General features: G+C 44.7%; 1 protein-coding gene across 3 annotated transcripts in view; it reads left to right on the forward strand.

Moving 5' to 3' along the window:
• UBN1 (ubinuclein 1) overlaps nt 1–24,058 on the forward strand; it is a 37,305-nt gene that overhangs the window by 5,262 nt on the left and 7,985 nt on the right. For all 3 annotated transcript variants that reach the window (XM_031447766.2, XM_064478433.1, XM_010992693.3), the window contains exons 3-15: nt 2,488–2,574; nt 3,173–3,268; nt 3,624–3,758; nt 4,459–4,562; nt 5,247–5,685; nt 11,898–11,968; nt 13,254–13,383; nt 14,877–14,995; nt 15,143–15,271; nt 15,446–15,589; nt 21,152–21,202; nt 21,299–21,341; nt 22,425–23,642. In XM_031447766.2, coding sequence (XP_031303626.1) covers nt 2,488–2,574; nt 3,173–3,268; nt 3,624–3,758; nt 4,459–4,562; nt 5,247–5,685; nt 11,898–11,968; nt 13,254–13,383; nt 14,877–14,995; nt 15,143–15,271; nt 15,446–15,589; nt 21,152–21,202; nt 21,299–21,341; nt 22,425–23,642 — 2,766 coding nt within the window. The remainder of the gene's footprint in view (nt 1–2,487; nt 2,575–3,172; nt 3,269–3,623; nt 3,759–4,458; nt 4,563–5,246; nt 5,686–11,897; nt 11,969–13,253; nt 13,384–14,876; nt 14,996–15,142; nt 15,272–15,445; nt 15,590–21,151; nt 21,203–21,298; nt 21,342–22,424; nt 23,643–24,058) is intronic.

The following is a 24,058-nucleotide window of genomic DNA, read 5'->3' on the forward strand; positions in this document are numbered from 1 at the left end:
TTTGATTCTTTGAATCTATTTATTTTCCTGGCAGATTGGTTTTACTTTTTTTAGTGTGGAACTTCTCAAACTGGTATAGAGTAGGGAGAACAGCATAATAAGCCCCCAGGTACCCATCACCCGGCTTTAGTTATTACTGATGTTTCAGCAACTCATTAACATTGTAAAAATTTTTTTATAAACTTTTTAACTGAATTGTATACATAAGAAAAGTGCACGTATGATAAATACACAACTTGATGGATTTTCACCAACATACAGTCATGTAACCTGCACCTTGATTACAAAATACAGCATTTTCCAGGGTACCAGAAACCCTCCTCCGGCCCTCCCAAAATACTACCTTGGCTCTCAGTTGTAACCACTGCCCTGATTTGTAACAGCTTAGATCAGTTTTTCATGTTATTGTATTTCATATAAATGCACTAGGCTAGCCTCAGAGGGAAAGGTTAGTAAGGGCCTGCGCCTACAGCATTTTTACCTGTAGAGTGGCTCTTAGTGCAGTGGGATTAGACGAGTACTTGGCTCACAGCATGTCTGAGGGTCGATGAGCTCATGCAGGTGCAGTTTCCGGCAGATTGCCTCAGTGGCCAGTGCTCCTTCAGTCTAATCCATGAGTGTGCTGTGTGGGGTGAGTGCCTTTGGTTAGAAGGATTATACACTTTTCTTTACTCAGATAAAAATGTGTTTCCTTGATAAAGATCTGATTGGCAGAATGGAAGCCAAATGAGTCTGTGCCAAGGGTCAGCCTGTTGTATGATGGCCAATGGGCGGGGTGAGAAAAAGACATCTCAGATCCACTCACAAATGCTTTTCCAAAGTAGGAATAGTATCTTCTTTCTTGAGAGGAAGAGGAAGTAGCAGAGATGGGTTAAAGTGCTTATTTATGGGCTCAAACCAAATCAGTAGATTAATTGAAATTAGAACCCCAGTGCTCTGATTTCACCAGTTGTGGGGTTCAGATGCCCTCCTTGATTTCAGAAAAATGCATGGGGCCTACACAGAATACTTTGGATCCAGTTTCAGGGGATTCACTCCTGGCTTTCAGGTTCAGAACTCCTGGCTCATCATGTCTACTCTGCAGTGTTCAAAGCACAATGTAATCTGACACATTCACGTATTAACTCATTAAGCATGTCTTTCTCACAATGTGAAGGCTCTGTGCTGAGGACTGTATAAAGGTGGTGAAGCTGCTGTGCCAGCCTCAAAGGAACTCTGCGATCTTGTAGATGTTTTAGGAGAATTATACAACACAGGTAACAGGAGTTACAGCGTGGTAATTGTTTAAGTCTGGTAGAAATGTGGGTCCTGGAGGGCTTAGACAGAGAGAGCTCACGTTCTTGATGCTGTGTTGAGACAGAAGTGGATCCTCATACACTCAAGAAGTAGTGGATGACTACTGTTCACAGAGCATTAAGGAATACACATTAAATCCAGTGCTATTCCAGATTGGTGGGATTTCCTAAAATTATTTGAACCACTTAGATTATATGCGATCATTGTAGAGAAATTAGAATATACAGACGAGCTGTTTTAAAGACCATTTATAGTATGTACATTGTATAGCATTCCATTCTACATGTATACCCTAAAGCATTTCACTGATCCTTTATGGTTGAGTGAGATTTCAGTAGGCAGAGATGGAAGTGTGGGATAAGAGAATTTTGTTTTCAAACAAACATCCAATATTTTTTAGACTACTCCAAAGTCTTAAGTGTGTTTGATACAGGAGTCTTTTGTTAAAATTAAGATTCCATGCCAAAGAAGCTTAAGATCCAACTCTGGAAAATTTACTCCATAAAAATGCAAGAGTCGGTTTATAGAGTATCAATAAACTTTGGAAAACTGCTTGAAAGTATCTGGAGTGAGTATTGAGAGTGAGAGGGAAGAGATTATTGATCCTTCTATTGCTCCTTCTGTTTACCTTCTAAGGAAAGGCAATGCTATGAACTTGGGTGTGACTTTTGGTAGCACTGAGAGAGGTGCAAGTTCATACCACTGTTCTAACCAATAAGGCAGAGTATTTCTCAAGAACTTACACTACTTCTGTGGGTTCTTAATCTTTTTGAGCCATTGACTGCTTTGGAAATCTGGTGAAGCCTATGGACCCCTTCTTAGAATAGTGTTTTTAAATGCGTAAGATAATTTTTAAGATTACAGAGGAAACGAGTTATAACGGAACACAGTCTACGTGGGTTGAACGTTCCTGACTGAAGGCCTGTCTGGGGCCCTGCAGGACCTGGCACGACAGTGGGCGATGGTGGGCTTTAATCACGTTCTGTTGAATCTCATGGATGGAAATTTTACTTTCTTAAACAAGTAAGGTAAACACTGATGGAAAGGTAGCATATTTCTACTTTGTCTTTTTTTGAAAAACAGTTTTTATTATGCAGTTTATAGGTGTTGAGTAGTCAGTGAAGGTACTGTGAATAGCATTATGGGAATTCTTTTGTGACTATTATTTTTGTGGGAATGGTCTCTTTACAGAAGAAAGATTTCTCAGATCCTTTCAATGATGAAGAAAAGGAAAGGCATAAAGTGGAGGCCCTTGCCCGGAAATTTGAAGAAAAATATGTAAGATTGCTCTCTTGGACAACAGAACTTAACCTTGTTGAGTGGGGGAGATTTACAGACGTTTCCATATTCCTTTAGTGGTTTATCATCTAATCAACACTGATGTGGAAACAAGTGTAGAGCTTGGAGAGAACAGAATGTAATTATTAAACAAATACATTAAGGTACAAAAACCCATGCAGGAGCAGCTCGTGTGTGGAGCTAAGTGGATAAATAAATGAGAAGGGCTTTTACCCTTAGAATTTATTCTGAGAATAAATGTTTTAATACAGAGCATATGAAGCCATTTAGTTATTTCTTCTGTCTTAGGCCACTTTATTCTCACTATTTACAGGTCTGTTCGATTTTAAAAGGTCTTCAAGGAAGGAGGTTTTGGGAGGGGGTGGAGTATGAGCTTGTTCCAGGGCTTTACACCCTTCCGTCACTAGCTGATGGAGTTCAAGGCAACAATTAATTCTGTGTATTAAAAGAAGCCTGTGTCCTTAGACTTAGAAATTTGTTAAAAGGGTAACTATGGTAGCAATACCTAGAGCTCATGCTTGGTAGTCTTACCATAATTACAAGAAAAAAGAAGCATATGATCTATTTTCAATTTTAGGGTGGAAAGAAACGTAGAAAAGACCGAATACAAGACTTGATTGATATGGGTTATGGTTATGATGAGTCCGATTCCTTCATCGATAACTCTGAGGCGGTAAGTAGTTCGTGAAGATGCCCAGTGGGAACCACTGCGCCCGCCGGCCGACAGTGCCCGGAGGCTGGGGGTGGAGTCAGAGTGGACCTGCCCTTAGCTCGAGGAAGCAGCCTCACTGACGGGAGAGGAAGTGACACCTTGATCTGGGCCTTGGCTCCCGCTCTGAAAATGGTGATCAGATTTGTCCAAAACACCTTCTAACTCGGACATTAGTGATAGACCAGAAGCATATCTGAGCATGCCGTCTGAAATGTGACAGAGAGACATAGTCACGGCTGCTCTGTCAAGATGAGCTCTGCACCTTTGGATGGTAGTGCCAGACCCTGGAGCTGACGGTTTGTTTTCCCCCCTTCAGTATGATGAGCTTGTTCCTGCTTCTTTGACTACAAAGTATGGAGGATTTTACATTAATTCAGGAACCCTGCAGTTTAGACAAGCATCAGAATCTGAGGATGACTTCATAAAAGAAAAGAAGAAAAAGTCTCCAAAGGTTAGAATGTTGCTCGCTTTGGGATTTCAGAAGTTCTTTATTTTGTGACCTTATAAGACCTGTAGGGGACTTGCCAGATACGTGCTGATTTAGGATGGCTCAGGAAATTGGCAGAAAGGCATGAGCCGTGCCGAGGTCGGCAGTTCCGTTCTCATGCGTGTGCCGTGGCGAGGTGCCGTGAACATGGAGGTCTCAGTCATTATATCCACACTTGTGTCCCAGCAGGCTCGGCAGGGATTTGTTTCTTGAGTTGGTCCCAGGGCGGGGACGAGGGCAGTGAAGGGTGTGGAGTGAGGGGAGTTTGCACTAGCCTTTTCTGCAGACATGTAGAGGACTTCAGTTCCCAGGGCTGTCACCCCAACGAAAACAAGTTAAGATAAGTTTATTTTGAAATCTATCTGCCACTGCCGGTGTGTTTAAACTCAAGGTAGGCCCTCATACAGCTCGTTTTAAACCAGAAACAGTTCAGGCTTCAGCCTCTGTCGCCTGAGGCCCAGGTGTTCCCAGGAGCCACTGTCAGTGGGGATGCTGCACTGACCTGCAGGTCTGTGGTCCAAGGCCCGATCTGAAAGCTTTTGTTCCTGAAGGAAGTAAGACAGCTCTCAGGATGTACCCTGGGCGGAGCAAGGCCAGTGCTGTGTAGTGCACTTGCTCCCAGAGTTAGGGAGCCGTGTAACTGTGCCTTGTCTTTAATTCTCAGAAGCGGAAGTTGAAGGAAGGTGGTGAGAAGATAAAGAAGAAGAAAAAAGATGACACTTATGACAAGGAGAAGAAATCGAAAAAGTCCAAGTTTTCCAAAGCCGGGTGAGAGGCAGCAGCTTCTTTGCTAGGATGAAATCTGAACTGTTAGGGCAGGACACCTGGGAGCTGACTCGCCCTCCTCCTCACAGCTTCAGAAGAGGCAGCAGGGCCTGGCCTTCCGTCCCCCTCACACCTCCCACAGTGCCACGTGGGCGGCCAGTAGTCTCACGTCTCTGTGTCAGACATCTGAGTCCTCTCTGTCCCACTGTTAGTGCTGGCAGCTATTTCTGTCACTGTGATTGTTGATGTTTCTTGTTCTCTTGGGCACCCCTCCTCTGCCCCAGTTCTCCTCTGTGCTCCCCTGTGTCTTCTCTGGTCCTGCTTCTGCTGCCCCACTCAGTCTCAGCCCAGCTGCCCTTCAAGCTGCTGCCGCTCTCTTCTGCTCCGCTTTCTCCCTTGAAATGTCTTTCTTGCCCCCGCTTTTATTTCAGCCTGGCTGTGGTTTTTAAAAACCCATCGGATATGTAGCGTTTTGTAACGCTGTTTTGCTAACCTGTATTAAATCTCAAGCTTTGGTCTCAGCAAGAAGGAGCTCCACATGCCAAGAAGAGGGAGGAGGAGTAACAGGGTGGACTTGTGACTGAGGTTCCCAGACCATTGCGTTGGGAGCAGGGCTGAAGTCCCTCTGTGCGTTTCCCTTTTCAGGGGTACTGCAGCCTTAGTAACCAGTTTCTCCTTTACTTACAGCTTCACAGCCCTCAATGCCAGTAAGGAGAAGAAGAAAAAGAAGTATTCTGGGGCCTTGAGTGTTAAAGAGATGCTGAAGAAATTTCAGAAGGAGAAAGAGGCTCAGAGAAAGAGGGACGAAGAGCACAAGCCTGTAGCGGTCTCAGCAGCGGAAGCTCAGGGCCTGCGGGAACTGGAGGGCACCTCTGACCCCTTGCTCTCGCTCTTTGGCTCCACTTCTGACAACGACTTGCTCCAGGCGGCCACTGCCATGGACGCACTGACTGACTTGGACTTGGAGCAGCTGCTCAGTGAATCTCCAGAAGGAAGCCCTTTCCGTGATATGGATGATGAAAGCGATTCCCTTGGGGTGGGACTGGACCAGGAATTCAGGCAGCCCTCTTCCCTTCCCGAAGGCCTGCCTGCGCCCCTGGAGAAGCGCGTTAAGGAGCTGGCTCAGGTATGGTGACAGAGTGGCCGGGCTCTCCTGGAAATGGTTTGGGCCGATCGATGTTGGTCCTGAACCACTCGAAGCTCACAGCCCAGAGCACCCCTTAGTGAGTGGGCAGCTCCAGTGTCAGCTCTCCCAAGCTCTATTCTCATCCCTAGTGAGGCAACAGGGTAAGCTCTGCCTGTCAGGCATCATTTCTAGGCCTTTCATGGATCCTTCAGTCCTGGAAAGCTTACTTTCTTCTGGAGAGATTTTCTCTTTCCACTCTCTGCCTGTCAGAGTATATTTCCTTTTGTGTAATAGATGGACACTCAATGTTGGCAGCAGGCAGCTGAGGCAGAGATCCATCTTTTCAGTAATCTTTTGAAGGTTTTGAAAATTCATAAAAGTTTGCAGGCATATGTTAGATAGATACGGGGCATATACTTAATTGTCGCTGGGTTTAGTTGCTCCCTGGATTTGCACATCACCAACCAGTGTCAGGTAGTGATTATAGGAATACTAAATTGTGATAAATAAAAGGGAGCTGAACCATAAATGCTGTCCATGCCCCATTAAAAACAATGACAGCCTTCAGAATATAGCAGACATTGCTCCTGTGTTCCCCTCCTCTGGGGGCTGTCAATTCAGTAATACACAGATACTGACTCTGAACCAAGCACAGGTCATTCATTATGATGACATTTACCTCTTAGTTAAAATAACATTTTACCTTAGACACCATGACTTGTGACACAGCTCTGGGGGGGGCATGTATACCCTGTAGCTCAAGTTTTAAACCAGTGATTCTCATAGTGTTTCAGAGTCACTGTTGCATATAGTATCTCTTGTGTTTTAGCGCAGGGCAAAATGTTAACCACTACTACAAGTGATTTTCTCACTTCCCCAAAATACGTGAATACAGCACGAGTTAAATGAGACGTCTTAACTCAGATCTCTAGTCCATCCTCGGAGAACGTGCACAGCCTTCTATTTGGATGTGACAATTTAAATGAATTATGCCCTGTCAGGATTCAGAGTGTATCTGAACAGGACACTAAGGTGGAAGTAGTTTAATCTGAACTTGGCACATTTGAGCATACTGTCCTGTACTTGCTCTCAGAATTTATGTTGAAAAACATTACTCCTTGTTCTTCTCACTGCTCCGTTTGTAATCAGATTGTTTTGTAGCTTCTGAAAGCCTTGTTGAGTGAGCTAAGTGAGGTATGTGTGGCAGGAGCCATCCGTTTTTTTAGAGAAAAGACAAAAATTCTTGGATGTGTCCCTATTCCCACCAAAGGTTGTGTTCTAGTTTGATAACTTAGACTCATTTCTTTGTCTTGAGAAAGATGGACAAATCTAGTGGAAACAAAGTTGCTTAATGTGAAAGGGCATAGGGTGGCGAGTCCAGAAAATCTCCACTTTCTGGAGTCCTTTTAGGGACACTGAGCAAGCTGTCCTTCCTCAGCGATTGCTGAGTCTCGGCTGTCTCTTGGGCATGATGGGGACAGGGTTCAGGATCCCACAGGTAAGGTAGACTTGAGGCCTGGTGAGGAGGTGGTGACCAGGAGACATTGCTGTTTTGGCTTGAAAGTAATGTTCAAGTGTGAAATTGATAGTCATCACCTGGCCCTTCTCCTGTAACAGCATGAAGAAACTCGAGAAATGGGGTGGCAAATGGGTATTACCTATCACCCCGCCAATCAGAAAACTATTTTCACTTTACATATTCATTTTTAGCCTCTGTGTATGTGTTTTTATGCAGTTGTAATTATAGTTGTGAATAATTGTTTCCTGCTTTTTTCACTTAATAAATATTATTGTAAAGCCCTCATTACTTTTAATGGTTGCATGAAAAAGAAGGCTTATTTTAGAAATTTACTTAATGACACTCCAAAGGATCCCCAGCTGCTCCGTTCCCACCAGGGCCCTGCACTTGGGGCACCTGGAGCCTCCCGCATAGTGTGCACGAGGGCTCTAGGGCAGACCCTGCCCTATTGAGAATCTGCTGGGAAAGATAATCCTCCCAGGGAAAGAAATGCCTGTGTACACAAAATTGCGTATGATTTCAAAAGCCATGCGTGGATGTTTGGATCCTCAATAAGAATCCCTGTCCTAGATCTTGAACTGGACATTTCATTGCATTTTTAATATTTAAATTAAACTTGATGTATATAACTATAACATTAGCAGTGTTTATGTGTTTCTCACTTTATTTTTCACTCCTCTTCCCTTTCTGTTTTTCTGTCTTATTTCCTTTATTTTTGTAATAGTTTAGATTTTAAGTCTTGGCCCTAGACGATACATGTATCAGTTTTTACTGCTGTCTAAACTGCGCCTCCCCGCCCCCTCAACTTGGTGGCTTCAAACAGCACCTCGTTTATCCTGACTCTGTGGGTTGGCCAGGCAGTTTGTTTTCTGGTCCTGCTTGGGCTCTCTCTTGGGGCTGCATTCAGCTGGCAAGATGGCTGGGCACTGGGACCACCAGGATGGGAGGGCCTCTCTCTCCTCCTGTCTTTCATCCTGGGCCTTTTCAGAGCATGACGGTCTCAGGGCAGCATTTCAAGAGGGCGAAGGTAGAAGCTGTAAGGCCCTCATGATCTAGCCTTGGAAGTAGTGTGTACCACTCGCTTCTGCCACTTTGTATTGATAAATGAGTCCCCAGTGCAAACCAGATTTGAGGGCTGGGGAACTAGAGGCCACCTCTCCGTGCAGGAATGCACGTGCTGGGAGGGGAGGAGTCTGTGGTCCTGTTTGCAGTCCGCCACAGTCCTTAAGCGGATTCTGATCTGATGTGTATTGATCTCTCAGGGAAAGAGTTTTGCTGTGGGAAGCAAAAATTAGATTTATCTTCTAACTAGATGTGATACTTAAAACTTAAAAATATATTTGAAAACTTCCATACATTAAAGAGGTGCTCTGAGAGAGCAACCTTGGGTGCCCCAGCAGTGTGTACTGTTCTCTTCTCAGGTTAAGCTCCTCTTCCACTTCTTGCTCCCTCGTGGTGCACATTTTTATGGGCCCCAGGCAACCCGGTGCTTTGATTTGATGGCCTTTCCCTCTTTATCTTTTAATGTGTGTTGATTGTGTCTTTTGTACCTTTTGTCTCGGTTGTTGGAAAGCTCAGGTGTGTCGCCCCTTCAGGTTACTGTTGTTGTGGCAGCTACTCAGCCTGCTCCGTACAGATGACCCAGGCCTGTTTTGCTCCTCTTTAGTCAGACATAAAATGGAAATGATACTAAAGACAGAAAAGAAACATCCAGCGTCACCCACCCCTCTACCTGCTCACTGCTTACCCTCCTTTACAGTTAGAACCCTGTATTGCAAAACCAGGGAGACATGGATCCAAGGAGAATAAGGTAGAAAAAAACCCCAACTTGTTTGGTCTTTTTAAAAAAGAAAGTCATGCCAGATTTCATTCTATTTAGGCAAAAACAGGTACAGTGTAAGGTTGTGACACGTGGCTGCTTATGATGAATGCAACAGCTCATCAGAAGGCTACTGGGACTGTTGTAAATCAGCATGATCTGGTCAGCATGGTTTGGTTTAATGTCATATCCTGGTTAATTTAGGATTGATTGATTCATGTAACTCTTTGGGCAAAGGTGCGTCTCTTTAGGGTTGAGAGATCTCACTTCTTTCTGAAAGACTATCAAAAATATATCCTTTAATTAGATTTATTTAAAAATGCAGCACTTGACTAATTATTTTCATTATGAAACCAGGTCCTCAGAGATAGTGGTCTGCATGATTCAATAGGCATCAGGAAAAAAAAAAAAAACCGCACACATACACACACATTTCAAAAGGCATCAAGAAAAAGCAAACTTTAAAAAATTATATAGCTAGAAAGCTTCTGAAATGGCTGATACCTAAAGATAAAATTTGATTGGAAACCTAAGCTGTTGACAGGTCTGACAGGAATTTGAAATACGTATTAATTAGATTTAATTAACATGGAGGTGCTTCTGCATCTTATAACTAGCAGTGTGTAAGCTCAAGTGAAAGAATGACTCAGTTTTGTTTTCTCATCACAACAAAAATCATAATCCCCATACATTAAGGGTGCCCCGGTGGAATTCCATATCCTCTGACAGTGTAGGAAGTGGCAGGTGAAGGGGTTACAGTGACGCCCTTTCTTTGTTCCCTTTCCATCTGTCCATTTCACCCCCTGTCATCTCAGGCCTCTGTGTTTGCCTCTAGCTGAGGGATCTGCAGGAATTTGAGTTTTGCATATCCTCTGCAGGTTTTGTTTGGTACTAAGCTTTTCCTCCTCTAGTTTTCATTTTTTCAGTGGTATCTGTTCATTTATCCATTCAGCTGACATTTGTTAGTAGGCAGTGGTGGGGAATGTATTGATGGGTAACATTCACTTCTTGTTCTTCATGAGCTTGTACAAATGGACCACACCTGACTGTGGGACAGAGCAGGATGAAATAAGCTCTGTGATGTTTGGGTGGCCTGCTGGGTAGCCAGGTGGACAGTCAGACTCAGGGAGGAATGAGAATCAAATTGGAGGCAACAGGCTTGGCCAGCCTCCTGGGAAAGATGGCCTGTAGAAGCCAGGGCACAGAGCTGACTATGGGCGAATTGGTGGATAACAGGGACCCCTGGTTATGTGGGAGATGCGGGCTGGAGTGGATGGCTGGGGCCAGGACCTAGAGGACCCTAAATGCCAGGTAGAGGAGTTTGGGTTGATTCTCTGCTTGGGAAGAGCTGCTGAAGGGCTTAAAAAAGAGTGGAAGGATTTAAGAGGGAAGGAGTACTGTTACGAGAAGTAGGAACACAGGAGGAAGAGCAGAAGCTAGTGGCTTTGGTTTTGGGCAAGTTGAGTTTGCAAACTAGAGGGTCAGTCATTCATTCGTAGAAGTAATTGGAAGTTCTGATCCAGAGCTTAGAAAAAAGGGTGTAGGGTAGAGGTTTAGATTTGAGAGACCTACATGCATTTGTGTTATTTTGAGGCTGAGGGGGAGATGCTTTTATGTGAAGAGGGTTCTAGATAGAACCTTACAGTCCACCTGCAGCTGAGGAGCTAGTGGAGGAGACAGGATGGAGTCAGAGGTCAGCGGAGGACCCAGAGGATGCCATGAGAGGAAGGCACATGGGGTGAGAGGAAGGCGTGGGGTGGCTGTCAGTGTCTGCTGCTTCAGCGAGTTGATCAGGGTTAATCATTTTGTTTCAGTCACCTTAATGTTTTTGTTTGCCATCATTATTATGTATCAAGCCTGAAATTTTATTTTGCCTAAAGCCTTTGGTCCAGCAACTCTTAGGTTTAGATCAGTGGTTCTCGATCCTCTGCATGCCCGTTACCAGAGTTACTTTTTTTTTTTTTTTAATTGAAGTATAGCCAGTTTACTGTGTTGGGTCAATTTCTGGTGTGCAGCATTAGGTTTCACTTTTAAAGGGTACTGACACTTGGGCCTCTTTAAAGAAAATAGTAATCCCCAGAGATTCTGATGTGATGGGTCTAACGTGGGGGAAAGCTGCCAGGTGCTTCCAGTGTGCAGCCAAAGAGAGAACCACTGGTTCAGACTTTTGCAGTTTGCGTTCCTCCCTTGTGCATCGTGCCTACGGTGGTTGCTGTAGAGGTCGCCAACCTTGCGATCCCGGGTGTTAACTGTGTACTCGTGGGAAACAAAACACTGCATAGTATAACCTGCTCTATCTTGTGCTAACAGGTAGTCAGATACGTTAGTTATTCCAGTAGTCTGAGTAGTAGAATTTGTAATATACTGTAAGTAGATTATGAATTTAAAAAGAATTACAGTCCTTAAATGCTAAAGCAGCATATTACTTGTTGTTGTTATTTTGATGGATAAAGGCCTTCAAATCTTACAAGTTTGTTAACGTTCTTGGTTGTTTTGTACTGTAGATACATAGAAATTCCAACTCACGACAGTTTATATGATGAAGTGAGTGCTGGGCACAGGAGTTAGCTAGCTGGCTGGACCAGTTGCTTCATGATTGCCTTGACTCTGATTTTCTTTTATGTGACTGCTGTTTCAAGTCCTGGGAAGAAGGGACCGTCCGTAGATGCTTCAGCAGCATATGAAGAGAGCTGGGTATACCATTTCAGGATCAGGTAGTTATTAGGTGAACTTAATCTGTGCTAGGGCTGAGTAGGGGAGGAAGGGCGTGATGAGATTTTATCAGCAGGTGTTCTGACTGCTTTTGTGCCTGTGGGTGAGTGTGCGGGCCGTGGGGAAGCGCACTAACAGATGTTACTGTCTGCTGTGAACCAGGCTGCCAGAGCTGCTGAGGGGGAGAGCAGACAGAAGTTCTTCACCCAGGATGTTAATGGCGTCCTCTTAGAGTGAGTATCTTTTGTTTCTTTGTATCTGCTGTTAACATGCTGGGTTCAGCAGGCCAGGGGAAAGTGGGAGTACGCTTGAACTACTGTGAGATTAGAAAACGCTGATGAGATTTAAAAAATTGGTTTTTATTGTTTTATTCTTTTAAAAAAGGCTGGGGGCAGAGGACACCAAATGTTTGTCTCCAGGACACGACAGACCTTACTGATCTTAGGCAGCAGACGTTATTAGAACGCTGTACGTATAATGGTCATGGCACGGGGGAGGAGGACTCCGTGGGAAGTGTAAGCATGAAATGAGAGGAGAGAGGTGTTGCTTGCCCATCTCTGAGGAAAGTAAGAGACAGCTTGGTGCAAGCAAGGGCCCTGCCCTCCTGGGGCTCTCCTCTGCATACCTGGTCCTTCTCTTCTTGTTCACAGTTTTGCTCCCAAGGCCAGAGGTCATCATCCTACAGCACTTCTCCCAAACACCCAAACCTCTGAGATACCACATTGTATGAATTGGATTAAAAAGCAGAAAAAAGGAAAAAGGAAAACCCACACATATAAACCCAAACCAGATCCTTTGTATCTGGCCCTCCAACTTTGCCAGCTTCTCTCCGGGTTGTGTCATGTAGCAGAGGAAACTTACTGCTCAACAGCTGAGGATTTTGCACATGTACTTGTCGAGGCTAGGGAATATTCTAGCAAAGATCTTTGCCTGGCCAGGATGGGGATTGGACACTTGGGTCAGGAAGCCTGGGCTGTAGAGAGCCCCTGAGAGTTGGCGCAGATGAGAGAGAGGTTGTGTCCACAGCGTCTGCTGGAGCATGCCAAGTGCAGAGAGCTCGGGGGACTGGTGACACACAGTGCTCTGCTCGTGGAGAGGGGGACGCAGGAGGCATGGGGATCTCACTGACCACCTAAACACGGGTAGAACTGGGAACTAGGAAAAAGGAAACTGCTAGAAAGTATTTCCTGTTGGTTCCAAGTAACTTGATTACTTTCCAGTTTAAAAAGTTTTTACGTTTTCTTTGTTTATGAAACTCGGGGCTTCAGAGCTTGTTTTCTCGGGCTCTGTTTTCTTGGCTACTTTTGACTTGGTCTTGCCTTTGACCTCAGAGTCTTGATCCACTTTAGCCAAGTTCATTGAGTTTGGTCACTGCTGGAGGTCTGTTGATTGGCCGCTCAGTTACGCTGTGTGACCAGCGAGAGAAGGTTTGGCCTGCTCTTGGCTGCCGGCTTTCCCCTCCGTGGTGGGGCGCCCTGATGACGAGAGGAGCTGCAATAACTCTGCTCTGTTCTTCAGCATAGAGGCACAGACCCGGGAGCTGAGCAGCCAGATTCGTTCCGGGGTGTACGCCTACCTTGCTTCCTTCCTGCCGTGCAGCAAGGACACCCTGGTCAAACGCGCGCGAAAACTGCACCTCTGTGAACAGGTGGGTGACTTTGCAGTGGAGCCCCTGGCTTTGGGCAGGTGCCACCTGTGCTGCTGCACTGCCTCCTGCAATGATTCCTGTCATGTGTCTTCAGTCTAAGAAGAGATGTGTAACTTAGGATGCTTCCAAGTCCTGGCAGTTATAAATAATGCTGCTGTTAATAGCAGGGTGTGTGTATCTTTTTGAATTAACATTTTTGTTTTTCTCAGATATCTGCCCAGGAGTGGAATTGCTGGGCCATATGGTGGTTCTGTTTTTAGATTTTTGAGAAACCTCCATATTGTTTTCCGTAATGGCTGCACCAATTTACATTCCCACCAGCAGTGTAAAGGGTTCCCTTTTCTCCACATCATCCCAAACATTTGTTATTGGCTCTTTTTTTGATGATGGCTATTCTGACAGGTGTGAAATGGTGTCTCGTGATTTTGATTTGCATTTCCCTGCTATTAGTGATTTTGAGCAGCTTTTCATGTTCCTGTTGGCCATCTGCATTTCCTCTTTCGGAAAAATGTCTGCTCTGTTCTTCTGCCCATATTTTAAATGGGTTGGTTGATTCTGTGTTTGCTTTTTAATTGAAGTAAGTTGATTTTAAATGTGTTAGTTTCTGCTGTACAGCATGGATGGACTTGGAGGGCATTGTGCTAAGTGAAATAAATCAGACAGAGAAAGACAAATACTGTAAGATATCACTTACATGTGGAATCTAAAAAAATACAACAAACTAGTGAATATAACAGAAAAGAAGCAGACTCAGACATAGAGAAGGAATTAGTTACCAGTGAGGAGGGGAGAGGGAGGGACAAGATGGAGGTGGAAGTTAAGAGGTACAAACTATCAGGTATAAAATCAGCTACAAGGAGTGGGGGCATAGCTCAGTGGTGGGGCGCATCCTCAGCATGCATGAGGTCCTGGGTTCAATCCCCAGTACCTCCATTAAAAACAGAAAAAAAGGCTTAAAGAAACAAAGCTCCAAGGAGGAGTGGGAAGGGATGAATTGGGAGTTCGAGATATGCAGATACTAACTAATATATATAAAATAGATAAACAACAAGTTTATACTGTATGGCAAAGGGAACCATATTCAATATTTTGTAGTAACTTACGGTGAAAAAGAATATGAACACAAATATATGTATGTTCATGTATGACTGAAATACTGTGCTGTACACCAGAAATTGACACAACATTGTAACTGACTATACTTCAGTAAAAATATGTTTTAAAAAAATAAGCTACAAGGATGTACTGTATAACATGGGGAATATAGCCAATATTTGATAATAACTATAAATAGAGTATAACCTTTAAAAATTTGTGAATCACTATATTGTATTCCTGTAACGTATAATATTGTACATCAACTATAGTTCAGTTTTAAAAATATGGTGTTGTAAAATAAATGTATAAATTAAAAAAAAAAAAACAAGCTTGAAACAAAAACAAAAAATGTGATGCATAAACCAGACTTGTGATATGTCCTGCTTTCTGCATAGGGGGGGCGTCTGAAGGAGCCTCTCCAGAAGCTTAAGGAAGCCATTGGCAGGGCGATGCCAGAGCAGATGGCCAAGTACCAGGATGAATGCCAGGCACATACCCAAGCCAAGGTCGCTAAGTAAGTGTGTCCCATGGCTCCCTTCAGCATTCTCACCTCCTTTTCTTAGAAGTCCTGAGGCCGGAATGGGGAGGGGCAGGAGTTGGGGGCAGGAGGAAGCAGCTCTGTGGTGACCTAAGGGTCCTACTTATTCTGTCCACCCCCTAGGATGCTGGAAGAGGAGAAAGACAAGGAGCAGAGAGAACGGGTTTGTTCTGATGAGGAAGAAGATGAAGAAAAGGGGGGCAGGAGGATAATGGGGCCCCGGAAGAAGTTCCAGTGGAACGATGAAATCAGGTGTGCCCAAACTGGGAGCTTGCCTCAGGGGAGGGCGTGTGGGGCCAAGGTCTGAGTATTTCTAATGAAGGTTAGAGTCATTTACTTCAGTCAGGGCTGCTGAAAGCACAGGATTGAAACCTTGAAGAAACTTTCGGCATAGTTTGCAGTTTCTGACTTCTGCCCACTCCTCAGGGAGCTGCTCTGTCAGGTGGTGAAGATCAAGCTGGAGAGCTATGACCTGGAGAGGAGCAAGGCCCAGTCCTGGGAGGACTATGTGAAGGCGTTTCTGGATGCTGAGGTCAAACCTCTCTGGCCCAAAGGCTGGATGCAGGCCAGGTGAGGGCCCACGGTGGAATGTTCTTGCGGCAAAGAGACATTTGGGTGCTGCTTCTGTGCCAGTCCAACAGAGCCCTTCCCTCAGAGTCACTGTCTAGTGGCCTCAACACTGATCTCTCCTGAGTAACCGGGCCGGGGAGGGGGGACAGGTGCTTCTCTATCTTCCCCAGAAGAAGGCAGTTATCTGTGGGGTTTCTTTCGTCTGTCATTTTTCTGTCCTGCTTCAGTTCAGATTGGCTGCATGCTCGTCCCACCTTAGTCTGCCCTTTCCTCCTCTGAGGTAAGGGCTCCTACCGGAAGCTGAGAGACAGATCCACGTTGGGAACATTATAATGTTCCAAACAGAAGTCTTATTTGCAAGTAGCAGGGCTGACTACTTCTTGGAGTTAAGTGCCAGGCTTTTTTTTCCCTCACAGGCTATTTTTTGTTATGTAGCTTCCCAGGAACAGACTACGTCTGCAGTACACAGAGGAAGTTACCTGGAGCTAGTGTTGTTTAAAAGAAAAATTTGTGTGTGGGGGTGGTGAAATACACTTAACATAAAATTTAGTGTCTTGAAGTGTACGGTTCGGTGGTGGTAAACGCGTTCACATTGTTGTGCAACCATCACTACCGTACATCTCCAGAACTCTTTTCATCTTATAAAACTGTAACTCTGTACCCATTAAACAGTGACTCCACACTTCCCTCTCTACCACAGACACCATTCTACTTTGTCTCTGACTTTGACTGCTCTAAGTACCTCATGTAAGTGGAACCATACAAAGCATTTGTCTTTTTGTGACTGGCTTACTTAAGTCACTTAGCATAATGTCTTCAAGGTTCAGCCATGCTGTAGCTTTTTAAGGCTGACTGATACTCCATTGTATGTATATACACCATCTTGCTTACCATTTCATCAGTTGAAGATACTTGTGTTGCTTCCCCGTTTAAGCTGTTGTGAGTAATGCTGTTTTGAACATGGGCGTACAGATATCTCTTCAAGACCCTGCTTTTAGTTCTTTCACCTAATATACCCAGACCTGGAAGTATTGACCATATGGTAATACTATGTTGAATTTTTTGAGGAGCCACCATAATGTTTTTCACAGTGGCTGTTACCTTTTTATATTCCCACCAGCAGTACACAGGCTTCCAGTTTCTCCACGTCCTCACCAACACTTGATTTTGTGTTTTGGTTCCCTAGTGGGTATGAGGTGGTGTCTCGCTGTAGTTTTGATTTGCACTTCACTAAAGATGTTGAGCATCTTTTCACGTACTTTCTGGCCATCTGTGTATCTTCTTTGCTGAAATGTATATTCAAGTCCTTTACCCATTTTTGAATCAATTTGCTTGTTTTTTGTTGTTGAGTTTTAGGAGTTCACTGTATATTCTGGATATTAATCCCTTACCAGATACATAATTTCCAAATATTTTCTCCTGTTCTCTGGGTTACCTTTTTACTCTATGGATAGTGTCTTTCAACTTAGATGAAATGGGCAAATTCCTAGAAACAAAACACTTACAGTCTAAATCACAAAGAAACAGAAAACTTGAACAGACCTGTAACCATGTTTATCCTCTGTTTTGTTCATCTCTGCTCTAACCTTTATTATACCCCTGATTCTACTAGCTTTAGGGTTAGTTCTTCTTTTTTGGTTCCTTAAGTTGTAAAGTTAGATTGTTGATTTGATACCTTTCTTGTCTCTTTTTGTTTGCTTGTTTTAAAATGCACCTTATTAATAACAACTTTCTTTCCCCCAGAACAAACAACTTTTCACTGAAGTATAGTTGATTTACAATGTTGTATTAGGTTCAGGTGTGTAATAAAGTGATTCAGTAATATGTATATATAGATACATATTCCTTTTCAGATTCTTTTCCATTATTGGTTATTGCAAGTCTTGTTTCTTAATGTAAGCATTAATAGCTATAAATTTCCCCCCTTAGCACTACTTTTCACTGTGTCCCATAGGTTTTGGTATGTTGTGTTTTCATTTTCATTCATCTTTTAAGTGTTTTCTAATTTCCCTTGTGATTTCTTCTTTGATCCATTGATTGTTTAAAAGTGTGTTGTTAAAAGTTGTTTTTGTCTAGTAAATCTGCCATTTGTTATTTCCCCACGATTTTGTTAGTTTTCCTTTTGTTATTCATTTCTGAATTCATCCCATTGTGGTCAGAGAAGATGCTTTGTATACTGTATGTCTTTTGAAATCTATGGTGAGTTCGTTTATGGCCTTACATGTGGTCTATCCTGGGAAATGTCCTATGTGCACTTGAGAAGAATGTATTTTCTGTTGTTGGATAGAATGTTTTATACCTGTCTAGTAGATTCATTGGTTTATTGTGTTAAGTCCTCTATTTGTCTTCTGTCTGGTTGTTCTATCCATTTTTGTGAAGGGTATTGAAGTCTCCAGCTTTTATTGTAGAACTGTTTATTTCTTCCTTCAGTTCCATCAGTTTTTGCTTCATATATTTTAATGGTCTGTCAAATGCATGCATGTTTATAATTGTTGTATCTTCTTGCTGTATTGAACCTTCTTTATCTCCTGGAAACTTTCCTTGATTTAAAGTCTGTTTTGTCTGATATTAATATAGCTGCCTCTGCTCTCTTGATAACTATTTGCACGGAGTATCTTTTCCATCCTTTTACTTTCAATCTGTTCTTGTCTTTGGATCTTGTAGACACCATGTAGTTGATTACAGTGTTGAATCGTTTACATTCAAAGTCATGACTGATAAGGAGGGACTTAATTCTGTAAGTTCATTAACATACAGGAATTCTGCTCCCTGACAGCTGTCCATTGCTGTCACAAAACTCCATTTTTATACATTGTGTCCCCAAAACATAAACTAATAATTTTTTTAAATGCCTCTTAAATTACGTAGAAAACAAGATTAGGAGTCACAAACCAAACATTAGCTTTAAACTAATTTTTTTCTTTAAATGTATTAGTTTCTTAAATCATGTAGAAGACAAAAAGTGTGGTTATAAACCAGTGTTACAATGGCACTAGCTTTTATAATGGCCACGTGCTAACATTTTTGAGATCTTTGTGCAGACGGCTTTGCCTGTGGCCTTTCATCTCACCCACAGGATCCTGGAGCATTTCTTACACCGTAGGTTTTTAGATCATGAACTCCTTCAGCTTTTATTTATCCGAGAATGACTTAATTTCTCCCTCACTCTTTTTTTTTTCTCCCTTCTCCCTAACTCTTGAAGGTCAGTTTTGTCAGATACAGGATTCTTGCTTGACAGTATTTTTTTTTTCTTAAGTACTTGGAGTGTATCAGTCCACTGTCTTCTGGCCTCCAAAGTTTCTTTTCTTTTTTTTTTAAGTTTTTTTTTTTAATTGAGGTGTAGTCAGTTTACAATGTTGTGTCAAAATCTGGTGTACAGCACAATTCTTCAGTCATACATGAATATACATATATTCATTTTCATACTTTTTCACTATAAGCTACTACAAGATAGTGAATATATTTCCCTGTTCTATACATCATAAACTTGTTTATCTATTTTATATATACCAATCAGTGTCTGCAAATCTTGAATTCCCAGTTTATCCCTTCCCACCCGCCTCCCCAAAGTTTCTAATGAGAAATGTGCTGATCATTTTATTGGGATCCCTTGTATGTGGTGATTCAATTCTCTCTTGATACTTTCAATATTTTCTCTTTGGCTCCGGCTTCTGAAAGTTTGATTGTAGTGTGTTTTGGTGTGGGTCTCTTTGAGTTCATCTTATTGGGAGTTCATCGAGCTTCTTGGATTGTTCGTATTCATGTATTCACATTTGTATCACTTGTTTTCACATTTCAGAAGTGTTCAGCCACTATTTCTTCCACTCTTCTCTGGACCCCTTTCTTTCTCTCATCCTTCTGAGACGTCCACGCTATGTGAGGGGGGGGGGTGTCTGCTTGGTGGTATCCCACAGGTCCCTTAGACTGTTCACTTTTCTTCAGTCTTTTCTTTCTGTTCCTCAGACTTGATGATTTTCATTGTTCTGTTTCAAGTTCACTGTTTCTTTTTTCTGCCTGCTAAAGTCTGCCTTTGAAGCCCTCTAGTGAAGTTTTCACTTCAGTTATTATACTTTTCAGCTCCAGAATTTCCTTTTAGGTTTCCTATCTCTTTATTCATATTTCCATTTCGTTCACACATTATTTTCTTAACTTTCTCTACATCTTCCTGCAGTTCTTTGAGCATCTTTAAAACAATTGTTTTTGTGTAGTGTGTCTGCTGTTTGGTCTTTTTCAGGGACAGTTTCTGCTAATGTGGTTTTTTTCCCTTTGAATGGGCCATAATTTACTGTTTCTCCGTGTGCATTGTGATTTTTTTTATTGAACACTGCACATTTGAATCTACTAACATGGTAACTCTGGAAATCGGATTCTCTCCCTTCCCTGGGGTTTGCTGCTTTTTTTACATTGTTTTTGTATGTTTTTGATGTTGCAGGCTGTCTCTGGATCACTCAGCCTGAGGGGTGATCGTAATGTGTTATTCTTAGGTCTCTTCTGAGCTTCTGCTTGGGCATACACAATCACTTTCTAATTTTCCCCATGTGTGCAGTTTTTGCCTTTTTTTTTTTTTTTTGATGTTTTAGTCTTTAATGTCTGACTCCTGAAGGGAAAAGTGGAAAAAAAAAAAAAAAGAAGAAGAAGAGGGTTAAAAAGGGGTCCCAGTCCTTTAAATCCCCTGGCTGGTCACTTCAGCTAGTGGGGCAGGTGCTGCAGCAGTTGGGGAGGGGCAGCAACCATGGTGGTGGCCTCTCTGCACCTGTGACCAGAAGCAGCGATCAGTCTTCAGAGCACCAACCCCTCATCTTTGGAGGACGGGGTCCTTTTTGCTCACCCTCCTTCCTGCAAGCTCTCCAGGAACACCCGGTGGGGGAAGGGCAGCTGCTGCTGTGCTGAGAGCTGAAACTGACTGAAATTAACCACCATTTACCCATCTAGGTCATCCCCTAGAAGTTACAAGCCTTAAACAGACTTGAACAGAATTCCAGAATAGTTCCAGTAGACAGCTTCTGCCGGGGTAGTTGTTGCCCAGGTTGGGAGACCATTCCTAGTGCTTCCTACTTGGCCATGTTCCCAGGATCTTGCTCTTGGGGCTAGTGCTCTTGGTTGGGCCTGGTTCTTCTGTGGGTTGGACAAGTCTTGGAGCCTTTTCTTGTCTCTGTGTCCCTTTAAATAGAATTGCTCTTCTCACCTTATAGACTGGACTCCTGAAGGTACATAGGGAAGGGCATAAAGAAACTTCTGTTGAGTTTCTCGGGGAAAAGACATGCCATGGGTCACTTCACATTTTACTCTTGGGGGTGATGAGAATAGGCAATAAGGAAAGTATACCTGCCTTTAGGGGAAAAAATAATCATCACAAGAGGTTTGGGGGCAAAGCCGTGGCGTTTTTGGTGAATCCTAGGTCCTTGGCTTTCAGGGGCCCCCTGCAGCTACTCTGGGCCCTCTCACTAGCCTGCCGACATTTAGTGAGTGACAGGCACTCACTGCTAGGGAGGTAGGAAGGTTCTGGGGGCAGTCTGCTTTCAGGGGACTTGTGCAAACCTCCTAGTGTTCTGTTTGTTCCAGGACTCTGTTTAAGGAGAGCAGACGAGGCCACGGGCACGTGACATCAATCCTGTGAGTGTCTCAGCGTTTTCACTTGTCAAGACTGTGGGGTTTTATCTCCTTCATGAATCTCCTCTAAACTTTTCCTGTGTTCATTCCTTTGAACAGGGCCAAGAAGAAAGTCATGGTCTCTTCCAAAATGAAGGTGAAGGTGAGTCAGCCTGCCCAGGTCATGTGCCATCTGTTCTTATCTCTCTGCAGCCATGCTCCTGGAAGCTCACTGAGCTTTCCTGGTCTGGGGCACAGATCTTCAGGATGGCACTCTTGAGGTTGTACCAAGAGGCATCCTGGCCCATAGGAGGGCCCTTGGGTTGGAAGGAGAGACCTGAGCTGGGCCACTAGGGCCCTCCAGCCTCAGTTCTAGGAAACAGCACCCATCTGGCCAGTTCCTGGGGCTGTTGTGGGACTAAGTGAGGTCTCCCTGACAGCCCTCTGAGGAGCAGTGAGCCCTTGCAGATGTGAAGGCGTTGCACTGTGAATTCTCATAATCTCTTATGGAAGAGCACCCTGCTAGCCAAGTGCAGGTTAAGCTGGAGCTGCCCTGGGCAGGATGGGAGGCTTTGTCGAGTAGACCTGGCAGACATGGGGGTGTGTGCGATGCTTGGAAACTAGAGACTGAAATGACTTCGATGTTGCAGAGATCTCTCCGTGCAGGAAAAATTGCTGTTTCACTAAATTTTTGCCTGTTCCTGAGGCTTTGTAGTGCCCTCCAGCATACCTGAACAGTCTGAGGGAATGACCACGCAGATCAGTTTTTCCTTAGTGTATGCTGAACTCCTGCAGCATTGCTTGGGCAGCGAGAGTGATGGGGCAGGCCCCGCTTCTGAGCCCCCTGAGGGGACGAGTGCTGGGAAGACCAAGGAGGGGAAGGAAACTAAGGCAGTCCCTGTGCCACACAGCACTTTGTGCTTGCAGCTAGGAGCACTGAGCTAGTGTGAGGGCCAGTAAGGGGAGCGTCTCCTTTTTCGAGTTTTGTACTTTTTCAGAAGCAGCACGAAGAGTTTCCCCATTGGTGTACGTGTGCGTGCTTGGGTCAGCCCAGCCCCAGCCCCAGCCCTGTGCAGAAGGTGGTCCAGATCCACGCAGGCCTGGCACCTGCTCTCTTCCTACCTTGCTCTGTGATTGCACAGGAAGGCCTGCTTCTTTGTCTTGTATTCTCACGCTTGTGTTCTCACAGCAGGGCCAGTGTTGGCATCTTTGGACGTTTCTAAACAGCCTTTCTGCTTTCCTTTAGGAACCATCTACTAAGCCTGATAAAAAGGTTTCCGTCCCATCAGGCCAGATTGGCAGCCCCCTTGCTTTGCCTTCAGAACACCTGGGAGGAGGCCTGAGTACTGGAGCTGCGAACAGGGAGCTCTCGTCCCAGGTGTCTGGCAGCCTTGCTAATCCTGCTCCTATCAACCTGGAGGACTCGTTGGATGGAGACTTGATCCGTAATTCAGCCTCGTCGTTGGAGGCTGTGTCCAAGGAACTGGCTGCACTGAATAGCAGAGCCAGCGGGAGCTCTGAGTTCACACTGCCCGCACCCTCGAAAGTGCCTGCAGAGAAAGTTGCAGGTGTTTTATGTACGGAAGAAAAAAGGAACTTTCCGAAGCCCAGCCCTTCTGCCCAACCACCCTCTAGCTCCTTGCAGTCACCCCTCAATTTTCTGGCTGAACAGGCTCTGGCACTGGGGCAGTCCTCTCAGGAGAAAAAACCAGAGAGTTCTGGCTACAAAGAGCTGTCCTGTCAGGGTCCCCTTAGCAAAGGCCTGTCAGAAGTGCACCCATCCAAAGCCAAGCACCACGGTTTGCCACGGACGTCTCACGCAGCCCAGGCAGTAGCTCCCGTGCCTGGCTCCCAGGTCAAAGTCTTTCATGCAGGCACTCAGCAGAAGAGCTTCACCCCCACAACGCCATTTGTCGGTAAGCTCCAGGGCCCAAAGCCTGCCTCTCCTCAGTGTCACCGGTCCCTCCTCCAGCTTGTCAAGACAGCTACCAAAGGCCAGAGCTTCCATCCCTCCACACCGGCCTGCTCAGGAGGAACGCCAGCCTCCAGCAGCAGTTCTCACAAGACGCCAGCTTCGTCCTCCGCTGCCCTGAGCCATCCAGCAAAACAGCACCCAGCCAGCTCTTCAGGGCCGTCTTACAAAAACAGTCCCTTTGCTGGCTCTCTGTCCAAACATGGGGTTTCCTCTGGGAGCTCTTCCTCCGGAGGAACACCGGTCCAGAGCTCTACATCCGGGAACCTGCTCCCTGGTGTGCAGCCTTCCTCCACAGGGCAGCCCACCAGCCGACCTGCCCCAGGCTCTGGAGTGAAAAAAACACCTGCTTCCCAGAAGCTGACCCTGGTGGCCCCTCCCGGTGGTCCAAATGGAGATTCTAGCGGTGGGACCCAGGGAGTGGCAAAGTTACTGACCTCCTCCCTGAAGCCCAGTGCAGTTAGCAGCGTGACATCGTCTACCTCCTTGCCAGTGAGTACCACGCAGCCCAGCTCCTAGGGGCCCTGAGGACAGGCAGGGCTGCTTGCCTTGCCCTGGTCAGAGAGTGAGGTCTGACACTGGCGGTCAGGAACAGAGCTTGGAAATCGGGAGGAGAACTGGGCTTCCTGTTTTCAAGTCTTTACTGTTCTGGTGGCAGGAATCCCAGGAGAGCCCCAAACGTCTCCTTAGGACGAGCGGAGGGAAAGGACTAGTCAGCACCGTGTTTGCAGGGAGGCTGTGGGTGTGGGTGATGTAGAAAGAGCCAGGAAGCTTTCCTTCCATAGCCTCCTACCTGTCCATCTCTCCAAGCAACTAAGTGAGATTAACACTGTGTCTCCGACCATTAGTTCTGTGGAGATGTTCCTGCCCCAGGAAGATCAGTACCTTCTAAGAGTGGTTGTTTTGAT

This window comes from Camelus dromedarius, chromosome 24 (assembly GCF_036321535.1).
Source record: "Camelus dromedarius isolate mCamDro1 chromosome 24, mCamDro1.pat, whole genome shotgun sequence".
Lineage (NCBI taxonomy): Eukaryota > Metazoa > Chordata > Mammalia > Artiodactyla > Camelidae > Camelus > Camelus dromedarius.